The sequence below is a fragment of the Papilio xuthus genome, unplaced genomic scaffold (genome assembly GCF_000836235.2).
Source record: "Papilio xuthus unplaced genomic scaffold, Pxut_1.1 DF828780.1, whole genome shotgun sequence".
NCBI classification, from domain to species: domain Eukaryota; kingdom Metazoa; phylum Arthropoda; class Insecta; order Lepidoptera; family Papilionidae; genus Papilio; species Papilio xuthus.
The window spans coordinates 4,666,637-4,692,541 of record NW_013529869.1 but is presented as its reverse complement, the minus strand read 5'-3'; the positions used below and the strand labels follow the sequence as shown (position 1 = coordinate 4,692,541).

The following is a 25,905-nucleotide window of genomic DNA, read 5'->3' as shown; positions in this document are numbered from 1 at the left end:
AAAAACATCAACCTTGAAACAAAGATTACCACAAAACGTCTGTCACTAATTGCAAAAGAAATACGAGACAATGTAATTTCAAACGACACGATACTTCGCAATGGTGTTTATTTTCCAGCTTAAGGTCGCACATACGAGACAATGATAATTTGGCATAACAAATGTTTTACCATACATTCATTAAAACAGTGTCATCTCAAAAGTTTAAATATACGAAGTTTGGTTACGGCCTAAACAATAGATCATATCCACATTTCCGATGTAGATTTATTTATCGAGTATGTTACAAAATTAGTAAATAAAATTATTAAAATAAAACATAATAAGTTACTATTACCATGATTTCTGTTAATATTTTGTTGTTTTTTTTTGTTCATAAAAGATGGACGGATATAATTTAAATAATAAAATCGTACTGATCAGTTACATAAGCAATTTCAAATAACTTTTATTTTAGGAGATATAAAATACGCTTTATATTGTTCCCTCAAATTCGATCTGAGAGGGGAGGAACCCTTATGATCGGTCAAACAAGGGTAAAGTTTAGATATACCTATCTAAGTCTATAAAACGTATGTGATGAAATAGAGTATTGTAGGGCTCTGCTATATCGGAAGCAGTAAATCTAATATCTTAAGTAGTGTCGATGCTTTAACTAGTGATTAAAGTAATACATCTATTCTATCTTCTATATATATAAAAATAAATTGCTGTTCGTTAGTCTCGCTTAAACTTGAGAACGGCTGAACAGATTTATCTTATCTTGGCCTTGAAATGTTTGTGGAGGTCTATGGAAGGTTTAAAAAGTGAGAAAAATTGGAATAAAAGACGGGAAAACCTTTAGCAACCTTTTTTTTAAATACGCGCGAAAGGAGTCGCGGGCGACAGCAAGTTTTTTACATATCTAACTAACAATATTCTTGCCTTTCCAGAAAAATATTCGAATAATATTATTGGATGTTACGACCAACGAGCTTTTTGCTTGTTTTGAGCAACTAAAAAACGCGAAAGTTACTATAGCTACTCATCGCACTAAAATGGTAGACATCAAATGAAGACCTCTACTCTATTATTACACATAAAAGTAATTATAAAAACAGACTACACTTCTTACATAACTATCCTAATGTTATGTAAAGTAACACGCGCTGGATGTAGATTATGAATTTTCTTTTGTAGTAAACATAGTCATAAAAACAGTTTTTATTAACTAAGCTGTAATGAGATGCCACAATGCAAGACTCCGCCGTGCCGCATATAAGGCATCTCCTATGTATAGTTCTCAAAATTTTTAACATCACAATATTTGTATGAATTTATGAGCACTTCCAGATGCAGATGGCCTGGTTACCGCCAAAGTATATATAGCAGATGGTGGTACATTCATAGGTGATCTCGAAACCGTAACTCTCGCCGACAACCACGTGGAAAGCGGGGCCAAACTTCTTGTCCATAGACTCCTTGACCATGCGTGCCGCCAGCTCGTTGTTCTGCGAGAACTTCTCGCACGCCGTCACAGACAACTCCACCGCCTCCGTGCGCATCTCCTCAGACATATCCGAGTGCTGTAACATATCCAATTTTATATATTCACAAACATAAACATATAGATTTACTATCTTACAATTAAATAGTTCCGCAGTTAGTTCTTGTATGGAGTCTTGCGTAAATCTCCAGTGGCGCGGCTTGTCCGCTAATTGTATTAGGAATGAGTACTAAAGGAAGGTTTTGGTAAAGAAAAATGGGTATTTATAGAGTACAATGTTATTTTTTGGTATAATTAAAGCAACGTATGCATGATTGATTGAACCTTTGCTCGTTAGTTATTAGTCGATTTATTTATTCAAAGCTTCTGATATTGTAAGAGCGCGGGCAAACTGTGTTGTGATGAGTGACGGCTGACGTATCGTCGGAATTCTCTCCTTCAGTCACTTAGTCCAACTGTTAAAACAAGCGCGGGCTTCCACCTCCGCCGCATTGCAGGAAAGAATATTTAGGATTTGGGATTTTTGAAGTGCGGGCAATTTGCCAGTCATTAAGAATAATAAACAGAGTCATTCAAATAACCATAAAATTCACCAAAATTGCAAAATATCTTTGGCAATAATCGAATTCGTCGTAATAGGTATCCTAAACTTATATTATAATTATGTTTGAAAATTAGCGTTCTCGCAATCAAGCCTCTATTCTATTCTCCCTCGACTTTATTTACGCAGGAAAAAAGTAGCTTATAATATGACTGCACGCATCTTTCGATCAAAGATTTGAATGGCTACTAATAGGCTCCTTAAATACTAAACCGATTTTAAAAAAATATTTTGTTTCTGGGAAGCCACACTATCCTTGGTAGAAAAAAGCTTTATTTTTTTTACTAGACTTTTTAATTCCACACGGAAGAAGTCGCGGGCAAGTGTTAGTATAGAATATAAATACATAGACATTTCTTTTCTATCGAATATACATAAAATACACGTGCAAATGTAATCGGAGATGTCACGGTGAACGGTGGCTGGTGATGCGCAAGAGTGGAGCTTCGTCGTCGGCCTCGGACCTTGACTTACCTAAGCTATTTCACTGTACCTACCTACCACTTTCATGATACAATTATAGTTTTTATGGAAAAATATTCTTGAAAATACATAACAAAATGAACTTTTTGTCAAGAAGTCAATACAATTGCGAAAGTCGAAATGAGAAGAGCGCACTTTATATAGAGCACTTCTCACGATTAAAAAATAAAATTACATTTGTAAATAAAGCCTCACTGGCATTAAGAGAATACAATTAGATATATAATAATTAACAAATTACAAGATTTTCAAAATAAATTAAGTATATTTACCCTTACAAGTGGATATGTATGAATAATTTTCTCGGCCGTCGCCGCTGCTGCACCTTCTTCAGCCATCGTAAATCAAAAAACCACTAGATTAACAACTATATTCTCAAATATTCAACGCGAGATGCAAATACTAAAAAATAACAACGATAGCGCGCGACTAAGCCCGTGACGTCTCTTCTCCCCACTGTTTATGCGTCGCCTTGGAAACCGACAGAGGCGGCCTGAAAGATACGATTGATTTTTCTCATCATGTGAGTGTTGTATGTGTGCCAAGCAATAATAAGTCTAAACGTGTATGGACTAAGGTTTAATAACGAGTTTTCTAGAGTTTTTCTTTTGCATCACCCCATCACATTGTCAATTATATTATTTAGTATTTATAGATTGCTAATAAATACTATTTTAGCTTTAACATAGTAATAAAAATATATGTAGGTAATGATACAAGCGACCTATCCCTACCTACTATTCGACACCCCGCGTTCACCTTCGTTACATATGAATTACGCGCCTTTTCGATTTCTATCGCCGCTCAATTCCTTTTCACCATTGCAACATGATTAACCTGCGATAGATTACATTATTTATAATATTGATTAGTGTACTATGCACGCAATAATTACTGCTGCTCCCACAAGTAATTAATATTAGTAATATAATTATTGTAAAATGTTGTTGCAAATTATTTAAATAATGTTAACATCAAGTTAACATTATACGAGATTTCGTCAACAGCTGCCAATTTCCTGTTGTTGACAGTTGACATATTGACATTAACAATGACATGTTAACATGACAATATCAGATGATTAGATATCAGCTGAAAATTGACAGTGTTTGTATTTATATTCTACAAAGTATTGTGTTTTTATAATTTTATATTCATGTCCTTTATGTTAAACAATACCTAAAAATATCTAGATAAATTAAAATGGCTTCTAGGTTCAGTGGTGCTTTACAGTTAACAGACCTTGACGATTTCATTACTCCGTCACAGGTTAGTAAAACAACCTCGTTTTGTTACTTATTAAATATAATTTTGGAAAAACTGCTCTTGTAATATTTATCAGCTTAATGATTAAACAATTTGTCACTCTTCGACTAAATTTTACATTGTGGAACCCGTAATTTGAAAAGATTTTCTAGATCAAAATTTACATACGTATTTCAATATTTACGTGTCATCGGAAAAAAGTATGAAATGAAGTGTAATAAGCTCATAATAATATATTGTTTCCAAACAGGAATGCATAAAACCAGTGAAAATAGAAAAAACTAAAAGTAAAACTGGCGCGAAAATCAAAATAGGCGAAGATGGATATTTCGATATATCAAATGGTCAAGAACAAAAACTACAGAAAGTCGAGATCACACTGGCCGATTGCCTGGCGTGCAGTGGTTGTATTACCTCTGCCGAGAGTGTGCTGGTCACTCGGCAGAGCCAGGAAGAGCTGTTGAGGTCACATCAAATATCAATAATAAATTATTTAAAACATAATGTGATTTAATATATTGTAATGCAGATGTATTTGGGATTTATTTTGAGGAAATTGATGAACATGGTGGTCTGTTAAAGTTTTTTAACTTAAAAAAAAAACAGATTTAGCAGTTCCTTTTGGCACTGTGTCTGTGTGTATGAAATAAATAAAAAAATAGATTCTTAATATTTTAATTAGCATTTTAGCAAACTATGAATATTATTAAAATTTAAAATGTAATATGCAGAGTCCTATCGGAGCGTAAGTACACAGACACAAGAGGGAACACCAATGAGGTGAGCCTGGTGGTGGTATCAATGTCCCCGCAGCCCGTGTTGTCTCTCGCTGCACGCTACAAGCTCAGCCCCGATGATGCTGTAAAGAAACTTGCAGGTACACATATTGATTTTCTTTTCCAAAATACAAATAATATGTGACATAAATATTTCAGTCCTTAATATTATTAAAAAAGGCCACTTTATAATTATAATTTTTATTATCTTTTTAGGTTACTTCAAGAGCATTGGTGTAGACATAGTTCTAGACATGACGGTAGCAGAAGACCTTTGTCTTCTGGAGGCTCAGCAGGAGTTCCTACAGCGCTACCATGAGCAGCAAAGCGATCCCACCTCTAAACAGTTACCTATGCTCTCCAGTTCTTGTCCAGGTAAGTGGAAATAAAAAGTATAAATACAGCGCCATCTAGTGGTTTTATCGCATTGAACAAAGGGCATAATTGTGGAGTTGAATGGATCTGGTTGTAATTTGAAATCGGAAATATTACTGTCTGCAATAATGCATAGGTTATTATTTTTTACAAAATATTTTTTTTATTGAGTTTGGGTCTGAAAATAAGTACCTACACGTAATATGTTATTTGAGCTCCCCTACTCGTGATGTTTCCTGATTTTTCTTTACCTTCACTTGCTTTACTTCACCTTGCTTTGTGGATGATCCCTATGTTATATTGCAGGTTGGGTGTGCTACGCGGAGAAGACGCACGGCAACTTCATCCTGCCGTACATCTCTAGCACCAAGTCCTCGCAGCAGATAATGGGTGCGTTGGTGAAGGGCGAGATGTCGCGGCGGCGCGGCCTCGCCCCCGCCGCCCTCTACCACGTCACCCTCATGCCTTGCTACGACAAGAAGCTGGAGGCCTCCCGCGAGGACTTCTACACTGAACTGCTCAGCTGCCATGACGTCGACTGTGTTGTTACTGCTAGTAAGTTGTATCTTATATCTTTATTATATCTCTGTTAATCAGAAGAAATATATATTTTTTTGGTTGAAATTAAATATTTTCTTTTTTTGTACATACTTTCCGAAGGCAATTGTTTTTGTAATCATTCATCGTCAACAAATTTAATTGTTTTGTTTATTATGGGTTTCCAAAATCCTCAATTAAAATATATCGTTATCTCTGTATTGTTAAAGAAAATATCCGGGATGATAACGTGTTACATACAGAGATTTTGGTCTTAGAAACAAACAGTATGACAGCAAATAACTTCAAATATTTTTTTTACTGAAGGGAATGCAACCAAAACACATGAGTATTAGCTTTGATGAAAATATTTTTACTTACAGTCGAGTTAGAACAAATGCTGAGCAACAGTGGCAAGTCTTTATGCGATGTGAGCGAGGCGGAGCTGGACGCGGTGTGGGGCGGCGAGGCGGAGGCGCCGGGGCTGCGCGGACACGCCGGATCGGGCTCCGGGGGCTTCGCACACCATGTTTTCTTACACGCAGCTGAACAGCTGTTCGGGATCACCGACCCCACGATGGTATACAAAGAATTGAGGTAAGATCATATTGCTAAGTTACAGACTGCTAAAATTAAAAAGTATTTTGGATAACAAAAGTACTGGGTAACATAAAATTTGCATGATAAAAAAGCACTCATACATTACTCACCGCTTTTTCCTTCTTTTTTTGAAGAGAAAATAATCTCTAAATTTTTTAAATACCGGTCATGTGATGCAGTGATAAGGGCAGTGACGCATCGTGTTTTATATTTGAGTGTGTAAAGGGAAGTTTCTCGCAACCGTTTGAATATGCATCGAGTGACCGCAATGCAGAACAATGCCGCTCGTCACCGTCACCCCGCCTCCCACCTCCCTCTCACCCCCCCTCTCACCCGCGTCCCTCACCTGATATGTCGCAAACTATCTTACGAATACTATCGTACATACTTACAGTATTGGGTTCTAAATGTTTTACCATATTTAGTGCACACGAGGTTGTAATATTAGGGACATACAAAAAATCTTTACTGCCTCACATAAAGTCGTTTAACTAGTACTTGAATAGTTGTTCAGTGTACATTTCTGGTATCAAATTTTTACTAAACAAGAATTACTTTACAAGTAACGGGAAGATTCGGTAATTAATTAGTCACTAAGTCGGACCCTTAGTCGAGATGTTACACATTTAGAGACTAGTATAGTTTTGAGTGCAGCATTGAGTAATTTTTCTAGACTTGTTATTTTTATTTGTGTAACAAATTGTGTCAGGAACCCTGACTTCAAGGAGTTGACGCTGGAGCGCGAGGGGCAGGTGTTGCTGCGGTTCGCGGTGGCTAACGGGTTCCGCAACATACAGAACCTGGTGACGAAGCTGAAGCGCGGCAAGTCCCCCTACCACTACGTCGAGGTCATGGCCTGCCCCTCCGGTGAGATGTCTTATATTCTGTCAATATCAACACAAAAATTTACAAAAAAAACATATTAAGGAGTAGGGATGATTAAAGAAATTAAATCGCTTCCCACTTAAGATCAAATATTGTACAGCAACTGATCAACATCAGAGCTATACGCAATTACTAATGTAATACGTATTCGACGTAATCGGATGGTCATTGTCAAACGTCGTTTTAATTAACTGGTTAGGAAATTAACTTCCTTAACTGTACAAGTCAGTCCTGCTTATTTGGTATGAAGGATTATTCCTTGGTACAGGTTGTCTGAACGGCGGTGCACAAGTGCGTCCTAGTGACGGTGAGAGCGGGCGCGAGCTCGTGTCGCGGCTGGAGGCGGCGTACGGCGCTCTGCCCCGCGCACAGCCCGCGCGCTCGCACCTCGCGCCGCACATCTACCACTCCCTGCACGGCCCCGGCTCCGACAAGGTTAGGGCCATGCTGCACACCACATACCACGCCATACAGAAAGATGATATTGCACTCAATATTAAATGGTGATCATTATTTATGTTGCAATTATTGTTATTTTTAGACATTATTACTAAGAAACATTTGGCGCGAATTGCGCGCTTTCGTTACAAAGTCAAATGTCAAAATGATTAGTGAGGGGACATAAACGTTGACATTTTAATAAGGCTAGTGTCGGATTTTCTTCCTTACATTATGTTTACTTGAGTTTGAGGTGATTTAGAATTAATTAATATTGAAATCTCCACTGACTTATGTCAAATGTAATATAAATATTGTGCAATGTAATAATAATTTTATAATAGATTCAAGATACAGTTCCGTTATCTTTAATATTTAATGTAATATGAATCTAAGTTTGAAATGGATACGTTTAAGTTCAAAATGTTTTGTAAATAAATATATTACGTTAAATGTAAATAGAACGAAAAACAAGAGTTTTATTTTTTGCCTTCTATCCTTATCATTATAGTAAATAAAAGAAATATGCGTGTTTCATAAAATAATGTGCGGGTCAAAAACCTTGATCTGTCAAAAACTATTTCCGGAAGTAATGTCTTTTTAATTTAGCAAGGTTTTGATAAACTTCAATTTTTTTTAATATTCATATTTATAATTAAATTTCAAAATTGGGTTTCATGCAGGTCTTTTTTTAATTTAAAATATAAAAATCAAGTATTTTTAAAATGGTCACAAGTTTTCATTCTGAACACAGTCTTCAGGTGACCACTGGGTCTCGTTACAATTTGTTTTGTACAATGTCGTATGTGCTTAATGTTTTTAACCGATTTCATATACAAGACATACGTCACAAATGTATTTAAAGCAATTATATGTTAATTTTTTATTTAGTAACAAATTGTTTATACGCTGCGATGTCGGAACGATTACGATTATTCATAGACTTTTAATTATAAAGATAATCGTTTAAGAAATTTCGCATTGAAATATCATCCAAATAACTTGCTAAATTCAGTATCTATTAACAAATAGTAACAATCATCTAAAACATTTAAACTAAACGTACACGAGATGGTAATGCCATAGGCTGATGTTTTTTATTTGCTGCTTTATATCAATCTTTTAATAACTACTCTCTTATTTGTAAAGTGCCATTTACAATATAGTGACGAACAAAATATAAAAGTTTTATAAATATATCGTTACGTATAAAACTAGTGGTGTCGTAGTGCGGTGTATAATGAATCGTGGCGTTGTTGTGAGCCAGTGCGTGCGCGACGATACCGCGAGACCAGTGTAGCACTGCCGGCTGTTTACAAAACACCGCTCGTACCTCCGATTTGTTCCCGCGCACCGCAGACATGGGGGACTTCCGCACGTGCGCCGCCACCACCCTATACCTGCTCCTCCTAGCCAGTGTTGCCAGGCATGTTCTACCCACGGGACTCGGACAATGCCCCACATTTGGACAGCTCCAGGATTTTGATATTAATAAGGTAAGTCTTTCGAATATTTTCTTGTGCTATTTTAATTGGAAGAAACAACAATGTTTGACGGGGATAGGAAGTATTAGTTTTATATCTGCTAAATTATTGACTTTGCGTCTGTAGTAAGCATTTTTCTTTCTATCCACTTCTATGAAGAATAGCAACAATGTCTTTTCATTGTTGCGGATGTTGATAGTTAAGACACAAAATATCCGGTTGCGTTTGCGCTTTTCTCTGCATAATTATTTTAAAAATATCTTTAAAGTGTCGAGTTGTAAGGAAGAAGAAAGTAACCAAACCTCTGATTTATTTGTAAAAATATTAATATATAAAAATTGGTTTATAGCAAACTAATAAAAGAAATTAAATTAAATTGGTGACAATGCTATTTTATATATTATATAAAGGTGATGAGAGTTCCGGTATTAACATGCATTAAGAATCTTACGTCACGCTAATGTTATATTAAAATTTGATAGTACTTCGGCCGATACAAAAAGTTCAGTTAGAAACTAGATGCTAACATTGAATCTCACTCTACTTATTGTGATTGTAAACACGGAACCAACATCAACAATCCGCAACGTGTTTCTTTGTTACTGTTTATACAAACAACAAATGCTTTCGTTTTTGATTTTACTCAAAGTTCATTATACACCAATTCTAAATACCTAGCTATTGTCTTAGATACGAACGTATAAAAATGCGTATTCGGGGTAAACCAAAAACGTAGTTATACTTTGATGAAAGTAAAGGAATAGTCACCTTCACCTTGTTAGCAACAGTCCCGGCTAAACTTTACATATAATTAACATTTCAATTTACAACAATAACAAACGATTATTTCAAATTTAAATAGTTTTTCCTTATATAGTTACTTTTTTTTATTATTTTTTATTTTGAGGCGGCAAACGAGCAAGCTGTCACCTGAATTCGCCGAGCGCCAAAGCGACTACTGCCCATAGACATCTGAGATTGCAGATGCCTACCTCTAATTGACGGGGAGACGCACAAAAAGTTAATATTTCCCCGACCAATGCGTCCCTTTCTCCATCAAATCTCCTTCCGATCCTTTACTTAAAAGAAAACGGTGGGAAGGGAAAGAGGTTTAAAATTAGGCCTCCGGAACGCACACTTTCCAGATGAAATGCGGAATTACTTCCACTTCACGCCTGTCTTATGTGTGGTGGTGGTATTGCACTATGCGAGCTTGCACATTCGTGCAATAGAATTTGTTGCTGGCGTCTACCACTATTTGGCAAGGGGCTACGTGTATAGGACGGCTAACCGCCGAACAAGTATTAATCGTGCCTTAATTAATTAATCTTGAAATATATACTGGTCTTATAATTTCAATGCAACTGTGTAACAACTTTCGTGGCATAAACAGAATACTTTCCAATGTCAAGCCAAGTGTCCCGGCCAAAGGCGAGGGCACAATGTTGCCGCGGAATAATTTAAACAATGCACTTCGGAACTCAATTAAAAAGTAAATAAATCATGATGGAGCAAAATATTGCAGTTAATGCTGATACATTGCACGTAAATATGCATAATATTATTAGTGTTGAACATTAATGTTTATTTTTCCTGAAAATCAATAAAACCGATTTCATATTCTTGTACAATTATATCTTGTATTATTTCGTATCGTCAAACTATGCGTGTGCTATCCAATGATCGAATTTTCGAAAATTAATCTTTCTTCTTTTTCCTTATCACTCGTGTCTCTTCTATCTTTAAAAAAACCTGGCGACGTATAGACGAAAAGAAAAAAAATGTAATTGGAGGTATTTGGGAGTAGTTCTATTCTATAGGGCACATTTTTAATATACTCTGTCTCTTTATGTATAAATTCTTCATTCCTAAAGGTAGTGACCTCTTAGTTGACTTTATCTAGTATTTTTCTGTACTGATTCTGTACGGTTTTCAGCGATTTGAAGCTGCTACCATGGTTTGTTAGTAATAGTAGTATGTGTTTAGATGGTGGGCAAGTGGTACGAGGTGGAGCGGTCGTTCTACCTAATGGAGCTGTCGGCTAGCTGCACCGAGCTAAGGGTGAAACTCAACAATCGCGGACAACTCGATATTGTCATACACACCAGAAACAGATGGTAAGTCACACTTTATAAGGCCATTGATTATGCGTTGGACTTCCTGAATTTGACTTTTCCCCAACTAACTATAAAATGCGGTGCAGTGGTGTGATCCGAATTTTATTTTCTTTGGTTAAGCGATTAACAGTACGTTTACTCGACTTAATATGTAAAATGTTGTTTATAAATTGCCATATAGAACTAAAATAAGTAAGACACGTTAGATGTAAAGATGCCCTTTATACTGTATCGGAATTCTGTAAGGTTGTCGAACTTACGTCAGATTTTGACTGGAATATACATAATGATTGTATGTATTTTTGAGGACGGGCACGCACTGCATAACGCGCGGCATGGGCGTGATGAGCCACGACGGGGCGTCATCGTTTCGGTACCGGGTGCACAATCGGATGCCGTACGTGATCGGGCGGCTGCTACCGGGCGCGGGACAGTATAGCATCCTCGCCACTGACTACGACCATTTTGCGCTGATCTGGTCCTGCACTGGACTCAGCCTCGCACATTCAGGTTAGATTTTCATATTTAACAATAGCACGCAGCACGATAACTTAGAACTGATATTAATGGAACGCTCTTGAAATAATCTTTGGCTTTACAATTGCAACCAGATAAGAAACTGTTTTATTTTGAACTGTCCGCAGACCGGATGTGGGTGCTGGGCCGGAAGCGAGAGATCGACGCGCAGCTGAGAGCTTACATATACAACTTACTGAACAACTTCGGCATGGACGCCGACCGACTCATCCTCTCCAAGAACAATGATTGCCCGGATTATGATAAAAATAATACCAGAACAGACTGAAACGTAGTTTTACTTTACTATTCATAGTATTTTCTAAACTTAAGTGGGTCAAGAGTTTTAAACTGTCTCATACGGTTGATTTTTTACGAACAGTATGCTTGAGACATGTGAACTATAATTTTTACAATATTATTCACCAAACTATCTGTCAAAGATAGAGCGAGCGTTTTTTATAGGCTCAAGTATAGGCCTAACTCACTGCGCCCCGAGAATATCGCGAGGCGGTTTTTATAGCAAAAAATCCTCAATTTTTCTTCGTTTGAAGCTATGACGAAATGATCCAACGTTTGAAATCTTACGATTTCACCCGTTATCTTAAACGTTAATAATAAAGTAACATTTTAGGGAAAATAAAATAAACTTTTTATACACCACACTTGCTATTTTTTTTAGAAAAAATAGTATCGTTTATTTACAAGAATTATACAGATTAAATAAAGAAATCAACGGGAAAGTTTGAAAATACAATTTTACAACAAAAAATCATAAAATATATATATAATTGTATACATCAATAATACATATTTGAAAATCGTAAAAATGAATATTGTTACACAACACTTTAGCTGCAAGAATTCCTACTTCAAGATATAGTATCAATACAAAATACACAGACGTAGACATTTTAAACATTTATGATTTACATTAATATAGAACTTTCCAGTTAATAACTACATGAATAAAAAAAGACCTTCATTCCACTAGGCGACTACCCGTGTGCTATTTTTACTTTGACAGCCACGATCACAGTGAAAATGGTACATACAAAGAGCATAATAAAAGCAGACACGCTACAAATCGCGCTAGTGAAAAAGAGTCTTAATATCGTTATGTATGAACACAAGAGATTTTCTTTTAATAGATTAAAATTTACAATTTGTATACCAATAAGAGATATTTTTCTATTAACACGGACAAAATCTATAGGAGTACATGAGATATTAAAATGGCTAAAAATTTATTTATTAATTTATCTTTCGCGTTTAAAAATTTAATAAATAAGTTTGATAACATTATTATAAAGGTAAAATAATATAATAAAAGTGCCTTAATAAAGCAAATTTACTATCAATTTGTTGTAAATTAATTGAGCACAACTTGAATTGTGTAAATCAAAAAATCGCGGGAAAATATTGCAGAGATGGCACCATCTATCAAAAATTACGGAACTTTTTTTTTCTAAAAGCGGTTTTTATGACACTATACCAACAAAATCCTTTGTATACAGTCACATAATGTATTGTGTTATGTATCTTAGATAACCAATTTTTATGTGAGCCTTAAAAAATAAATCTTTTACTGAGGTATTTATGGGTTTGGTTGAAATATTTGGTTTTGTATCTATATAAAATCAAGCACCATACCAAGAAACATGAAAAACTGTGTCAAAATTTGATTGTTATAAAAACCTAAAACTCTATGTCCTAACTTTAATAAAATAAAATTATGTAAAGATTATTTAAAACTTAATTTTATAAAATTAACCAACACCTTTATTATAATACTATCGGAGGCATAAATGCATTATAAATTTTCTTTCTAAATCATAAAAAATTCGGAAGAAATATAATTTCATCCAATTTAATTTGTAGTTCCCGCCACACCATCGTATTAACAGACGTAAAAAAGAACGCGATACGAATTAAAAATGTTCTATTTCGTTCTCGCTTTTACACATAGCATTGTCTTGCTCACTCTGTGATATTTGTGACGTTTCAATTCGCAGTTTATGACAAAAATTCTATGACTTGAATGTTAGCTGTTGAAAGAATGGGGAATTGGAAAAATAAACAGATTAAGAAAGAAGCTTTGGTGAATAGTATTCTTGTAAAAGAGAATAGTAGTCTTGTAAAAGAGAAAAAAGTAGAAATAAGAGCTATATACTATTTTAGGCCATAAGTATACACAATTTTTTCACACAAATATAATTAATAAATAATTTTGAAAGTACATAAGCGAGAAATAGATTCTAACCTCTTTTAACTTTAAACACACAGATTTATTACAATTATTCTTTTTTCGTAATTTTATTATTTACAAGTATTTTTACAAATATAATACATGTTTATAAAGAATTTTGTAAAAATAAACAGATGAAAAATTACTAAAAAAAAAGTCACTCAAAAAATATTTAACAGCAGATTTTAAGTACATACATATATAGATAATAAATATATCATAATGCTTTGATTTTAGTATCAGATAGAAACAATATTGTTACGAAAGAGATGAGATTGTTTTAATAAGTGTGTTATGTGCCATTTTTATTATATTTTTATAAAAAATAAAGTAAATATTAATCTTTACATACAATAAACCTCCATAATGGCACAAGCCAATCAAAAATTTATACATAAATAGCTAAAATTACATGCCGACCTATCTAGTAACACTCAGTCATAGATAACAAATTTTTTATATAAGTATAATATAAAGCCAAACTCTATTGGACAACTGCATAATAAAATACTAAAAGTGTCCCAATAGGGTTTACATAGAATTTAAAACATGCACAATAAACAGTCAAAAAAACAAACAGTAAAATTATCCATAAAACATAAAAATAACTTAAACTTCTCGAAATGCACTTGATTGTAAAAATAATGATAAAATAAACCCACCAGTGTATTAAAATAATAAACAGTGCAACTTAAATTATGATTTATGAGCACTAAATATTTGTTTTTAAAAAAATTACCACTTAAACATTATTTTCTTTGATGGCAACACAGTTTGTCACTTCATTAAGTTTGACACACTCCACTTCGTGACTTTTGCTGTCATTTGAGGTTACACTGTCAGGTGTAACATCACAATGGTTCTGGTAAACATCATTGGTATGAGAGAGGTCCAGGATGCAGTTCTGAAATGTGTACTGATGCATCCAAAGCTGTTTCTCCTCCACTTCTTTACTTACTACTACAAATAGTTCCTTCTCTTTGCATTGCAATTGTTCTTTTAAATATGCAATCAGATCTGTGCTCTGAAAAAGTTTGTAATAGAAAATTATAATAATATTCATGAAGGGGCAAAAAATTTAGTTTCATTTGGATTTAGATCTTGAACAATAGTCGAGGTTTTTACTGTGTGTTTGTTAAAGGTCAAATGTAATTTTACACTAAATTTGGAAACACAATTAACTTAAAACGATGAAAAACTAATAATAAAAGTAAAAAATTAAAAATATTACTATTGAGAACAATTTAAGATAGTATAACTATAGAGAAAGGAAGAAAAATAGAATTGTACAAAGATGTACACACCCTTCCAATTAAAGTTGGTGTATCAAGTTTAGAATCAAGATTATAGAAGTTGCCCTGGATCTGTCTGATTGTGATCCAGTGTCGTCTACGGAGAGGCAGCATCACAAACCCAAGCTTATAGTCCGACGGCACATTCAGAATAAACCCACAAATATTTGACAAATCCAGGCATCCAGGATCTCTGTGAACAATTAGGGTTAATAATAATTAATAAATTAATACAGCTGAAGATATCCTATCCAATCTAATTGCAATCTACATTCCATCTATCTAAAATTGAAAATATTTAGTTCTTCCTTGAAATGTACATACAATTTATAAGAATAAATTGTTTATTCATAAATTACCATCTGTAAAATCTACATTCCAAAATAAATTTACTCACTTCCTTTTGTCAAACCAGACAGCTTCACAACCTTTTTTCTGCAATGCAGCCATTATAACATTTATATCATAATTCCCCAGACCCAGCATTGATCTGTGAGGATTTATCCAAACATTTGGTGATAGTCTGCTGCATATTGAATCCAATTCAGATTTGGAAAATGTATTGCGCATCTAAACAAAAATAGAAATTAAATTAGTTGTGCCTACTTTAAAACACGAAGCGGATTTAGGTATAAAATAATTACTTAATTAGGGGTTGAAATAAAAAAAACATTTTAAAAGAGATATTTAATCAAATTACTCTTGGATACATTTGTCTACTTGATTGATGCTTGATGATGCTAAAGTAAAATTAATAATTTTCGTATTAGATAAATGTTGGATATATAGTATAAAATCTATAAAAAAATTACAAGATATAGGGAGAGCACTAAGTAAATTAAAAAATCGTCAGCAACATCCTCATAAGAAATGTAAACAAACCAGACTAATATATTTTTAACGATTTCGCATCACACTCGCTTATAACGTCCATAAAATCATAATTAGAGCCTCATACAAACCCACCTGAAATAAATTATTAAGCGCATGCAAGGCGCATAGCTCTTTAACCTGTTTTTCGTGATAAATCGGCGTTTTAGAATTCATCTCTTCAATTTTATACTGACACGATATTGACACAAAAACACATTTTAAAACACTGTACAATATATAGCTACACAGACTATTTTTACGCTATTATGAGATATTAGTTAATTCAATGCAATAAAATTAATTTTGTGTATTATAAATCTTATACTTGACAATTTTAAGAATTTGACATTTACCCTTTGACACATACATTTTAGGCGCAACACAGATGATCTCACTTTGTCATTTAGTGTATTAGGGAGCAGATTAAAATAATAAGTCCACAAAAAGCTCATGGATAACCATACCTAAGCATTTAAGACGATAAGTTAAAGTAATTTACGAATTGGATTTGCTATAGTTGTGTTATACAAGTATTTACAATTAATTCGTCATCATCTGTCAGCGCACAAGGTTCCCATTTTAGTCATTTTAGTTTACGTTCTAGTCACTGCCTTCATAGTCATCTCTGGTTTCACAATCCATCCATCTATTTCTATGCTTATACCTTGCCTAACCCTACCATCAGCGTACCTGTCCATGTTCATAAATAAAGTTAAATTAAAAACAAATTTCAAATATTCTGCGTGAAATAAGTCGTACTCTTAAAAGTTATCAATTGCTTTGACATTCACAATAAAGAAGCAAGTGACGTTTACTTGGCTTAACCCGGGAAAAGCAAATTTTAATTGGATTAAAATTTAATTAAACTAAGTTTACTAATTGTTAATGTATGATATTATCATAAGCTAAAAAAAATGTATAATTCTCAGGGGAATAATGATTCAGATCCTATAGCCGAGGAGAAAAGCAATAAATGTGATGGTAATGATTTTAACACGCAACTAGAAATTTATCAACAATCGCTACAAAAGTACGTATTTATAAAACCATCACAATTTTTAAGTTAACGATTATAAGATCTCTTTATTTTATATATTATTTCAGCTCTTCAAATCTAGCATCTAAAATTATTCTTCATTCAGTATGCGAAACAAAAGAGGACTGCTTTAGTGATGATAGAATGAATAAAATTTTAAATAGTGCTCAAAGTTTGATACAATTTCCCGCAGCACAAAATATTAAAACATGGAGAAGCTCACTAAGGTATAAAAGACAAACCTGCTTTTGCAATTTATTTTGTTATTGTGGGCTATTCTTCTCATTAATTTTTGTTTATAAATTTTTAGCAAGATTACAGACCCTGTTAAGATGTTTGAAAAATCAATACCTCGATGTGAAAAATGCGCCAAATCACAAAACAATAATGGTTTTGACAAATTTATTAGAAATGTATGCAAATGTGAAATATGTTTGCTTGAAGATAGTAATGACAAACCAGAAGTACATACAAGTAAACCTACAAATAATGTTGAACAAATTGCAAGAGAGAAAAGCAATAAACAAAAACACATTGGTAAATCTTTGCCTTTAAAACCGGCTATCAATAAACCCAGTATTTCACACTTTAGTACTTTCATTAACAATACAGGAGATTCAAAGACTGATATTAACACAAGGACAAATTGGGAGTATGGTACAAATGAAAATACCTATCCTCAAAGTAATTTAGATAGAGAAGAAGAGGAAAATAAAGCTCATAAAAGCAATGTTGCTAAAATAACTTTTAAGACTGCTAGAGAAACATTTCTTGCATCAAATCCTAGTGCTAAAAGAGTACTTGGTGTATCCAGGAAGACTCAAGGCAAATTTGTATCACCAATGATAGCTGCACAGTAAGTTAAACAGACTTACTAACAATTTTATTTTAATTTTATTAGTATAATAGCCATAAAGTTGAATTTAATTATTTACCTATTTAAATAATTTTATGTTCATAAGGCTGGAGTCACAGACTTATTAAAAATAGACATGTTTGCATCATCAATTTAAATACTGAAATATTCCATAATAAATCCATTATCAATGACACAAAAAAAACTACATGTATTTTGCAAATGTTAGATCTGTGAAAACTCATGGTTAAACTGAACAAGCTTATTATTTTCAGGGAGAAACAAGAGAAGAATGAACCAGTTGTGAGTGACGACAGACTAAAACACATTGATAGTAAAATGGTTGAACTTATTGAAAGTGAAATTATTGATAAGGGAACTCCAGTTGGTGAGTCAATTAATATAAAACCTTCATTTAACCATTAATTTTAATTTTAGGTTGCATTTATAAAGTGTCTTTAAATAACGACCTGTAATCGATTTTACAGTGACAATTCTTGTCTAGTCTCCATTGACTACAGCATTAATAAAGAATTAACCATTGCTCCTGTGATGTTTCAGCATGGGAGGACATAGCCGGTCTCGAATTGGCCAAGTCTGTGATCCAGGAGGCAGTGGTGTGGCCACTGCTGCGCCCTGACATATTTACAGGGCTGCGGCGTCCACCCAAAGGCATCCTGCTGTTTGGACCCCCGGGCACTGGGAAGACTCTTATCGGTACAAATAGTTTAATTAGGATCATATCACCTAGACTTATTAAGTACTACAATTCATTATTACATTTACAATTTCTTGGATGCAGGTTTCTTACTTATCTGATCTTTAATTTAGTAAGCTATTTGTGTTAAAATTTATTTAAAGCTTGTAATAATGTGTTTAGGCAAGTGCATAGCAGCGCAATGCCGAGCAACATTCTTCAGTATCTCTGCATCATCCCTCACCTCCAAGTGGCTCGGCGATGGCGAGAAGATGGTGCGCGCGCTCTTCGCTGTAGCTGCCTGTCATCAGCCTGCAGTGAGTGCTATATTATTTTTGTTTTGAATTGAGAGTAATTGATATCACTCTAAACATTAAACTGACATTCTAATATGTCCAATATTTAAATAAAAATATTTAATTGCAGGTGATATTTATAGATGAGATAGACTCGCTTCTGACTCAGCGGTGTGACAGTGAGCATGAGGCCACCAGGAGGATAAAGACTGAATTCCTCGTACAATTCGATGGGGCCGCCACTGGTACTTCTAATAAACAGGCCATTACTTTTTATTTAACTCCTCGACTACCTTTCCTTATTTCTTTTGTTGTATGCAGGGGAAGATGACCGTCTGCTCGTAGTAGGTGCCACAAACCGGCCGCAGGAGCTGGACGAGGCGGCGCGACGTCGCCTGGTCAAGCGCCTCTACATACCTCTGCCTGATGCAAATGTTAGTTAAATAAATTCGGTCATATTGCCTATTGGCCAAATTGACCATTTGTAATAAACCAATGACATATCTTACAGGCACGTGAACAAATTATAACCAATCTTCTGAGTACCGAGAACAACGACCTGACGCGTCAGGATATGGCTGAGATCGCGGTGCTCACTGATGGATACTCTGGGGCGGATATGAAGTCGCTTTGCTCCGAGGCAGCTATGGGACCCATTAGATCTGTTCCTTTATCACAGATCATTAACATAGATAGAGATAAGGTTTGATATGGAATGAAATAAATATACATAAATTTTTAAAATATTAACAATTTACTTTTGTAGGTCCGTGCAGTAAGTGTCCAAGATTTTAAGAATGCCCTGCAACGTGTTCGGCCCAGTGTATCGCAGGACGATCTAGGACAGTATGTCAAGTGGAACAATACATACGGTCAAGGCTTCTAAACTGCTCATTTGTTTGTCGATTTCTAATAAATCTTTTATATTTTCAATGCGCAACTTATTTGCAATTTTTTTAAACTTGTCATAAGTCAGGAAAAAGATTTGCTCTTTGTTTTTGATAATCTAAAATTCAACTTGACGTTGACAATAAAAGCTGTCAAGGTTCCAACAAATAAAAGAGCGGGCAAATGTTTTAAATTAATTTTTGTCATTAATACATATTAAATGTGATATTCTATTGAATTATTACTTTTTATTGGTAATAGTAAAAATACAGCTTAATCATGGATCAAGAAAATAGAGTAGTGACTTTAATTGATATGGATTGTTTTTACTGCCAAGTTGAAGAAAAGCTTAATCCTGAATTAAAAGGGAAACCCGTAGCTGTTGTACAATACAATCCTTGGAAAGGGGGCGGGTAAATATTATTTAAAATAATAGTAAGTCAAGAATCGCTTATTAAAATTAAAAAAAAAAGTTGCAACATTTTTAATAAGCAGGAATCACTTATTGCACAATATTATTTCTTCAGGCTTATTTTTAAAAAATGTAATTTATTAAATTCAATCGTATATTTATTTCTTCATTACATTTCAATAATAAAGTTGTTTTGTGTAGGATTATTGCAGTTAATTATGTAGCAAGAGCTATGGGTGTAAGTCGACATTTGAGAGGGGATGAAGCTAAGGAGAAGTGCCCAGATATCCAGTTGCCCAATGTCCCATGTATAAGAGGCAAAGCTGATCTTACGAAGTATGTACAATTTCCACTCAGACATTTGATATACAAGTTATAAGCTGTGTTAAGATTTTTGTAGAAAAAATTATGTGAACATATAGGATATTTGAAGAAAAGTTTGTTTTGTTAAATAAATTTGTATTTATTTTTAGATATAGGGAAGCTGGTAAGGAAGTGGCCAAAGTCCTGCAGAGATTCACACCACTGTTTGAAAGAGCATCCATTGATGAAGCATACTTGGACATCACAATTCCTGTAAGAATTAAAAGATTTTTATACCCATAAATCCCTGTAGAATATAGAAATATGTCTCCCTTTTCTATTTCTCGCTTTCTGATAACAATTTGTACTAGTAGGAAAGATGTTCTTCTAGCATTGCTTTTTTGCCTTCTACAAACATTCATCAAATAACATCTGCTTTGTGCCGTGTTCACATACAATTATTTTTTTTAGGTACAACAAAGAATGCAAACATTGAATGTAAACACATTGAAAAAGGATATGGCACCCAACACATTTGTACTTGGATATGACAGTATAGAAGACTTCATAGCAGAGGTACAGGGCTGTAGCAGTGATAACATTGACTTTGACTATGAACAAGCAAAGCAGCTGTTAGTGGGGGCTACTATTGTGAGCGAGATTAGAGCTGCTGTATTTAATGAAACTGGTAATTTCATTGAATTCAACTTTAAAACCTCCATATTGAGTTGCTAGCTTTATTTTTACCAATAAATACAGACATGGCCAAATGTTTTCATACTAGTTTTATGGAGGAAACATCTGCATTAAGATGATAACTTAAACTATCTGTTTTAACATTTCAATAAAGGTTATTGTATTGCAGGTTATGAATGTTCAGCCGGGATTGCGCACAACAAGATAATGGCCAAACTCGTTTGTGGTATGAATAAACCAAACAAACAAACTGTTTTGCCCAAACATTGCATTGATGTTCTGTTTGAGTGAGTAACATAATAGTATAGTTGCAGCCTTTACTTTAATTTCCATTTGACACTTTTAAGTTTAGTGTTATAAAAATATATCTATTTTTAGGTCATTACCTGTAAAGAAAGTAAAAAATTTAGGCGGTAAATTTGGATACAGTGTTTGTGGTACTTTAAAAATCAGCAAAATGGGCGAACTACAAAAATTCAGTAAAACAGAACTTCAGAACAAGTTTGATGAGAAAAATGGGTAATGATAACAAAGAGCAGAATATGTGAGTTTTGAAAAAATATTTACTTATTAGATTTTTCTTTCAGTTTGTGGCTGTACAACATTGCGCGTGGTATTGACCTAGAACCTGTCCAGGCCAGATTCAACCCTAAAAGTATTGGCTGTTGCAAGCAGTTTCGAGGCAAAACTGCCCTTACAGACTTAGAGAGCATCAAGAAATGGTTGAAAGAACTCAGTGATGAGATAGAAGAACGACTGGAGCAAGATGCATTGGACACAAATAGAACCCCGCGGCAGATGGTCGTGAGTTTTTCGCAGCAAGTTAATGGGCGTGACATCAGCAGTTCACGGTCTTACAATTTTTTGGCAGATGATGATCTGTGTGCAGAACTTTTTTGTCATAAAGGTCTTGAGTTACTGTTGGATAGCACAGAAGGAGTCAAACCTAAAGGTAAGAAATGATAAAAGTAATTGGCTTAAGTTTAAATAACTAGACTATGTCAAATTGGTATATAATGTTTTTAACCTTTTTGTTTACAGAAGGAGAACCAAATAGACAGTTAAAAGCGCCAATAAAATTTCTGGGTATAAGCGTAGGGAAGTTTGAAGATCACTCAGATAGTAAGAAAATAAAAAAGATTAAGGACTACTTTTCCTTTGCATCTTCAATAAAAGAGGTTCCAATTGAAAATAAAGAAACAAAACCTGTGAAAAATGTAGAAGAAAAGATTGTTAAGAAAAATGAAGGCAAAGAACACATTTTCCAAAAATTCTTTAACAGCAATTTAGTAAGCACTTCTGCAAATGCAACGATAGATACAAATGATAGTGTAAGCATTGAACAAAAGGATGAGAATGTTTTACAATCCTCTCTAGATAAGCAAGAATCATTCTTTGCTAAGTTTCTTAAAAGTGAACATAACAATGATTCCTCAGGAAAAGCTAGTAGAATAGAAGAAATCAGACCTCCTTCACCTAGTTGTAATGTTATAAATTGTGGAGAAGCCAGTAACGACACTGAATACTCTGAATCAACTCTAGATATGGAGATAAATAAAAGTATATCCTTATTTGAAGATGACCCTTCAGACATAGACCGTGTTAGCAGTATGCGACAATTACTTAATAAATCTAATCTTATAGAAGAAACCTCAAATGATACAAGAGATAATAATGTAGATAACAAAAACAGCGAAAGTACAAATTTAGAATCATTCAAATGTCCAGATTGTGGTAAAATTATCGATATTAATATGATTGATATTCATGCTGATTACCATCTAGCTCTTAAACTAAGAGAAGAAGAAAGAGAGTTTAGACGAAAAGAAGTATCAGAGAAAAATAAAGATAAGAAAGTAGTTTCAGATAAAAATAATGTAAAAGAAATGACTCCCATTCGAGATACAAGTAAAATAAAGCCAGTACCAGAACAAGCAAGAAAGAATGAAGGTGCGTCAATAGCCAGTTATTTTATGAAAATTGATAATAATGTACCAACTGAGACTTGCACTGAATGTGGTAAAAAATTTCCGATGGATAAATTTGGAGAACATTTAGATTTCCATGCAGCTCAAAAACTGAGTAGAGAACTAAACAATAACATAGTTAAAAGCAATAATGTTGAGAATAGTGTTAAGAGAAAAAGGAATTCGGGGTCGCCAGTGAAAAAGTCTAAAGTACCATGTAAATCTATTGATCTCTTTTTTAGGTAGCAAGATACGAAATATTCAGCATGTGTATTGTATAGCATTTATATTTTTTTAAATATCTATTGTAAATAATTTTTTAAGTTGTTTTAAGACCAATAAAATAGTAATCTGATATTATTTTTTAATCACCATTTTTTTAACTATTGGCTGTCGCCAGTGACCCCACCGTGCTAGATTTAAAAAATACATCAAATAGTCTACATCGACAGCAAATTTCAGCGAGATCTGTGCAACCGCACTGGAGATACCTTCTAACAAACATACATCCTTCCATTTGCATTTATATTAGCACATACAAAAAGTACAGAATTAACTATTTAATGAAAATTCTGATAGGCCACTACCATTTTTTGTCAACTCAATTGAATTTGTGTCATATATATAAGAAAGTTGAATAAAAACCAAATTGTTAGAAATAGGGTTTTAATGTTGTTGTAAAACATTTACACGGCGTATATTTCGTTCTGCACCTTGCGCCATGAGTCGAGCGGGCCATGCTCGGGGCGGTACTTCACGTTGCATCCGTCATTGGCGAGCCGGCCATCATCACGCAGCTGCTCGAACTCCTCACGCTCGTACTTTGTGAAGCCCCATTTCTTAGACACATAGATCTGGAAACAATTCATTTTTTGCTTAGTAATTATAACTAATATTTTTATGTTATTAAGTTTAGGTTATTGAAATATTTTTTAGCATACTTATGAATTTTATAGCAATGTAACATTAGAAATAGTGGTCTCTGATGGTGATTCAACAAGATTAAACAGATGCAATTTTTTTATCATGCAATTCACAATTATTAGATCATGGTGTGCATTTAAGTGTTCAATTTTGACTTATGCAAACATCAAATGTTTCTTCTTAACCACAGTTTACAAGAATCTTCAAATTTTACAATGAAAGCAATTTAACATACCTTCTGGCGACCAGGGAACTTGAACTTGGCACGACGCAGAGCCTCAATGACCTGCGCCTTCCAACGGTCGCTAGAGCGCACCGACATGATGGGCTGTCCAATACGTACACGAGCTACTGTGCCTTGTGGCTTGCCAAAAGCACCACGCATCCCGGTCTGGAGCCTGGAAGACAATATTTTAAGCTATATTGTAGAGTTTAAAAATAGTGCATTAAATCTAGTGTAAAAATAAAAAAATATTAACTCATCATCCTGATTAATTTATTTTTTAGTTTAAAGTTTGCATTTTTTATTTGCAATGTCAAGATATGTTTTTATCAGAATGGAAAATATATAACCTTACATAAAACAATAATAAGTAATGAATCAACAACATATTACTTAAGTTAAATAGTAAATATATAATTTTATATTCCATAATAGAAGTCACTAACTTTATTTCTATACCATTATTTAAAAAGGGCTAATTTCTTTGTTATTTTTGTTTCTAGTAACTCTAGTAGTAATCTAGTAAGTGAGATTAATTTCACAGTAACCCGTAATTATATCTATAGGCCTGTTATTAAGGTGGATAAACTCTTTAGTCATAATTATATTGCACAATTATTTATTGAATTTGGCGCTTTTTACCCTATCCTCTTTCAATCACTGGTACTATTCATGGGTATTTCTTTAAGTAATACTTAGTACATACCTATCAGCCCCAGCGCACGATAACATTTTATTGATGCGGATAACATGGAATGGATGCAGCCTGATACGAATGTGGAACTGATCCTTTCCGCAGTTCTTCACAAGGTACTTGTTGCAGCAAATGCGGCCCGCCTCAAGCGCCTCCGAACTTAGCTGCTCGTACTCGTCAGACACTAAGTGCACGCACAGAGGGAAGTCATCAACCGCAGCTTTCTTTTTGCCCAAGTCAAAAATACGGATCTTTGGGTCGGGTACACCACGACAGAACCGTGACTTTGGGTACGGTTTGTTTTTACAGTACCGATAGCTGAAAGTAAAATATTAACATGAATAATGTTTTACAACACAAATGAGAAAACTATCAACAAATTGCATGAAAGAAATATGTTACCATCTTGCTGGTCGGCGCCCCATTGTGATCTGAAATACACCAAAAACTATAATCAATAATAGATAAACTTTGTGCACTTGAATTCACACTAAGAAATATCACACACTTTAATGGATTACAGTAGATTATTAAGAAATCATATTTTTACCTTCACAAAGTGACACCGTTTCCTTGGAAAAGAAAGATGACAAGAATGACAATTGACAAGCAAAGAGTAGTGGACTAGTGCGTGTTACGAAATGTTACGGTTTTCAAAAACCGTTAATTTTAAAATTTACCGCACTTCGACTTATTCATTTTGAAAAAGCCCAAACGATTGAAGAATTTTTGTTTTAAATTGTACAGAAAATATTTCAAAATATTGCATAAGCAAAAATGAAAATAGAGTTTTTAGTATGAACGCAGCATAGTGCAAACTATGCATATTTTAAATCTGTGGTGTTTGCGTTTAAATGTCATTGACAAATATAAACAGGCATGCGAAACTCTATTAGTCTATGGTACAAATTGAACGCAAACGGAGATCCTCCATCT

The 25,905-nt window shown here is 34.1% G+C and overlaps 7 protein-coding genes across 9 annotated transcripts; 4 read left to right on the top strand and 3 right to left on the bottom strand.

The window, feature by feature from the left end:
- Positions 1-573: 573 nt before the first annotated feature.
- Positions 574-3,019, bottom strand: LOC106128298 (dynein light chain 4, axonemal). Of its 2 annotated transcripts, none has more exons than XM_013326610.1 (2): positions 2,843-3,019; positions 574-1,565 (listed from the first exon to the last, which is right to left on the bottom strand). In XM_013326610.1, exons 1-2 carry the CDS (start codon positions 2,906-2,908, stop codon positions 1,317-1,319), a joined length of 315 nt encoding a protein of 104 aa, XP_013182064.1. In that variant the 5' UTR covers positions 2,909-3,019; the 3' UTR covers positions 574-1,316. The 2 variants fall into 2 exon arrangements, with proteins under 2 accessions (XP_013182064.1, XP_013182065.1); XM_013326611.1 differs by having other exon boundaries at positions 2,849-3,019.
- A 633-nt stretch (positions 3,020-3,652) lies between these two features.
- LOC106128244 (probable cytosolic Fe-S cluster assembly factor GL21135) lies at positions 3,653-7,659 on the top strand. The gene is made up of 8 exons (XM_013326544.1): positions 3,653-3,839; positions 4,087-4,301; positions 4,568-4,713; positions 4,829-4,987; positions 5,294-5,542; positions 5,908-6,121; positions 6,834-6,991; positions 7,278-7,659. The coding sequence occupies exons 1-8, from the start codon at positions 3,774-3,776 to the stop codon at positions 7,514-7,516; spliced, it is 1,446 nt and encodes a 481-aa protein (XP_013181998.1). The 5' UTR covers positions 3,653-3,773; the 3' UTR covers positions 7,517-7,659.
- Positions 7,660-8,504: 845 nt separating this feature from the next.
- LOC106128224 (apolipoprotein D) lies at positions 8,505-11,853 on the top strand. The gene is made up of 4 exons (XM_013326515.1): positions 8,505-8,943; positions 10,918-11,048; positions 11,356-11,558; positions 11,693-11,853. Exons 1-4 carry the CDS (start codon positions 8,809-8,811, stop codon positions 11,851-11,853), a joined length of 630 nt encoding a protein of 209 aa, XP_013181969.1. The 5' UTR covers positions 8,505-8,808.
- A 2,649-nt stretch (positions 11,854-14,502) lies between these two features.
- Positions 14,503-16,341, bottom strand: Josd (Josephin domain containing). The gene is made up of 4 exons (XM_013326587.1): positions 16,071-16,341; positions 15,502-15,674; positions 15,117-15,297; positions 14,503-14,836 (listed from the first exon to the last, which is right to left on the bottom strand). Exons 1-4 carry the CDS (start codon positions 16,149-16,151, stop codon positions 14,555-14,557), a joined length of 717 nt encoding a protein of 238 aa, XP_013182041.1. The 5' UTR covers positions 16,152-16,341; the 3' UTR covers positions 14,503-14,554.
- Positions 16,342-16,772: 431 nt separating this feature from the next.
- Positions 16,773-19,823, top strand: LOC106128499 (fidgetin-like protein 1). Its single transcript, XM_013326917.1, has 10 exons — positions 16,773-17,007; positions 17,082-17,240; positions 17,324-17,869; positions 18,145-18,257; positions 18,431-18,586; positions 18,750-18,883; positions 18,993-19,107; positions 19,184-19,296; positions 19,374-19,565; positions 19,629-19,823. The coding sequence occupies exons 1-10, from the start codon at positions 16,892-16,894 to the stop codon at positions 19,746-19,748; spliced, it is 1,764 nt and encodes a 587-aa protein (XP_013182371.1). The 5' UTR covers positions 16,773-16,891; the 3' UTR covers positions 19,749-19,823.
- Positions 19,824-19,944: 121 nt separating this feature from the next.
- DNApol-eta (DNA polymerase eta) lies at positions 19,945-23,461 on the top strand. 2 transcript variants are annotated; one of them, XM_013326915.1, is made up of 8 exons: positions 19,945-20,163; positions 20,364-20,498; positions 20,636-20,738; positions 20,937-21,153; positions 21,331-21,448; positions 21,540-21,680; positions 21,749-22,113; positions 22,203-23,461. In XM_013326915.1, the coding sequence occupies exons 1-8, from the start codon at positions 20,030-20,032 to the stop codon at positions 23,372-23,374; spliced, it is 2,385 nt and encodes a 794-aa protein (XP_013182369.1). In that variant the 5' UTR covers positions 19,945-20,029; the 3' UTR covers positions 23,375-23,461. The 2 variants fall into 2 exon arrangements, with proteins under 2 accessions (XP_013182369.1, XP_013182370.1); XM_013326916.1 differs by having other exon boundaries at positions 20,093-20,185.
- Positions 23,462-23,777: 316 nt separating this feature from the next.
- On the bottom strand, positions 23,778-25,554 carry RpL10 (ribosomal protein L10). Its single transcript, NM_001312346.1, is given in 5 exon segments — positions 23,778-23,982; positions 24,288-24,450; positions 24,982-25,287; positions 25,372-25,400; positions 25,520-25,554. Coding segments are annotated over 4 exon segments (660 nt in total). The 5' UTR covers positions 25,395-25,400; positions 25,520-25,554; the 3' UTR covers positions 23,778-23,814.
- Between the last annotated feature and the right edge of the window lie 351 nt (positions 25,555-25,905).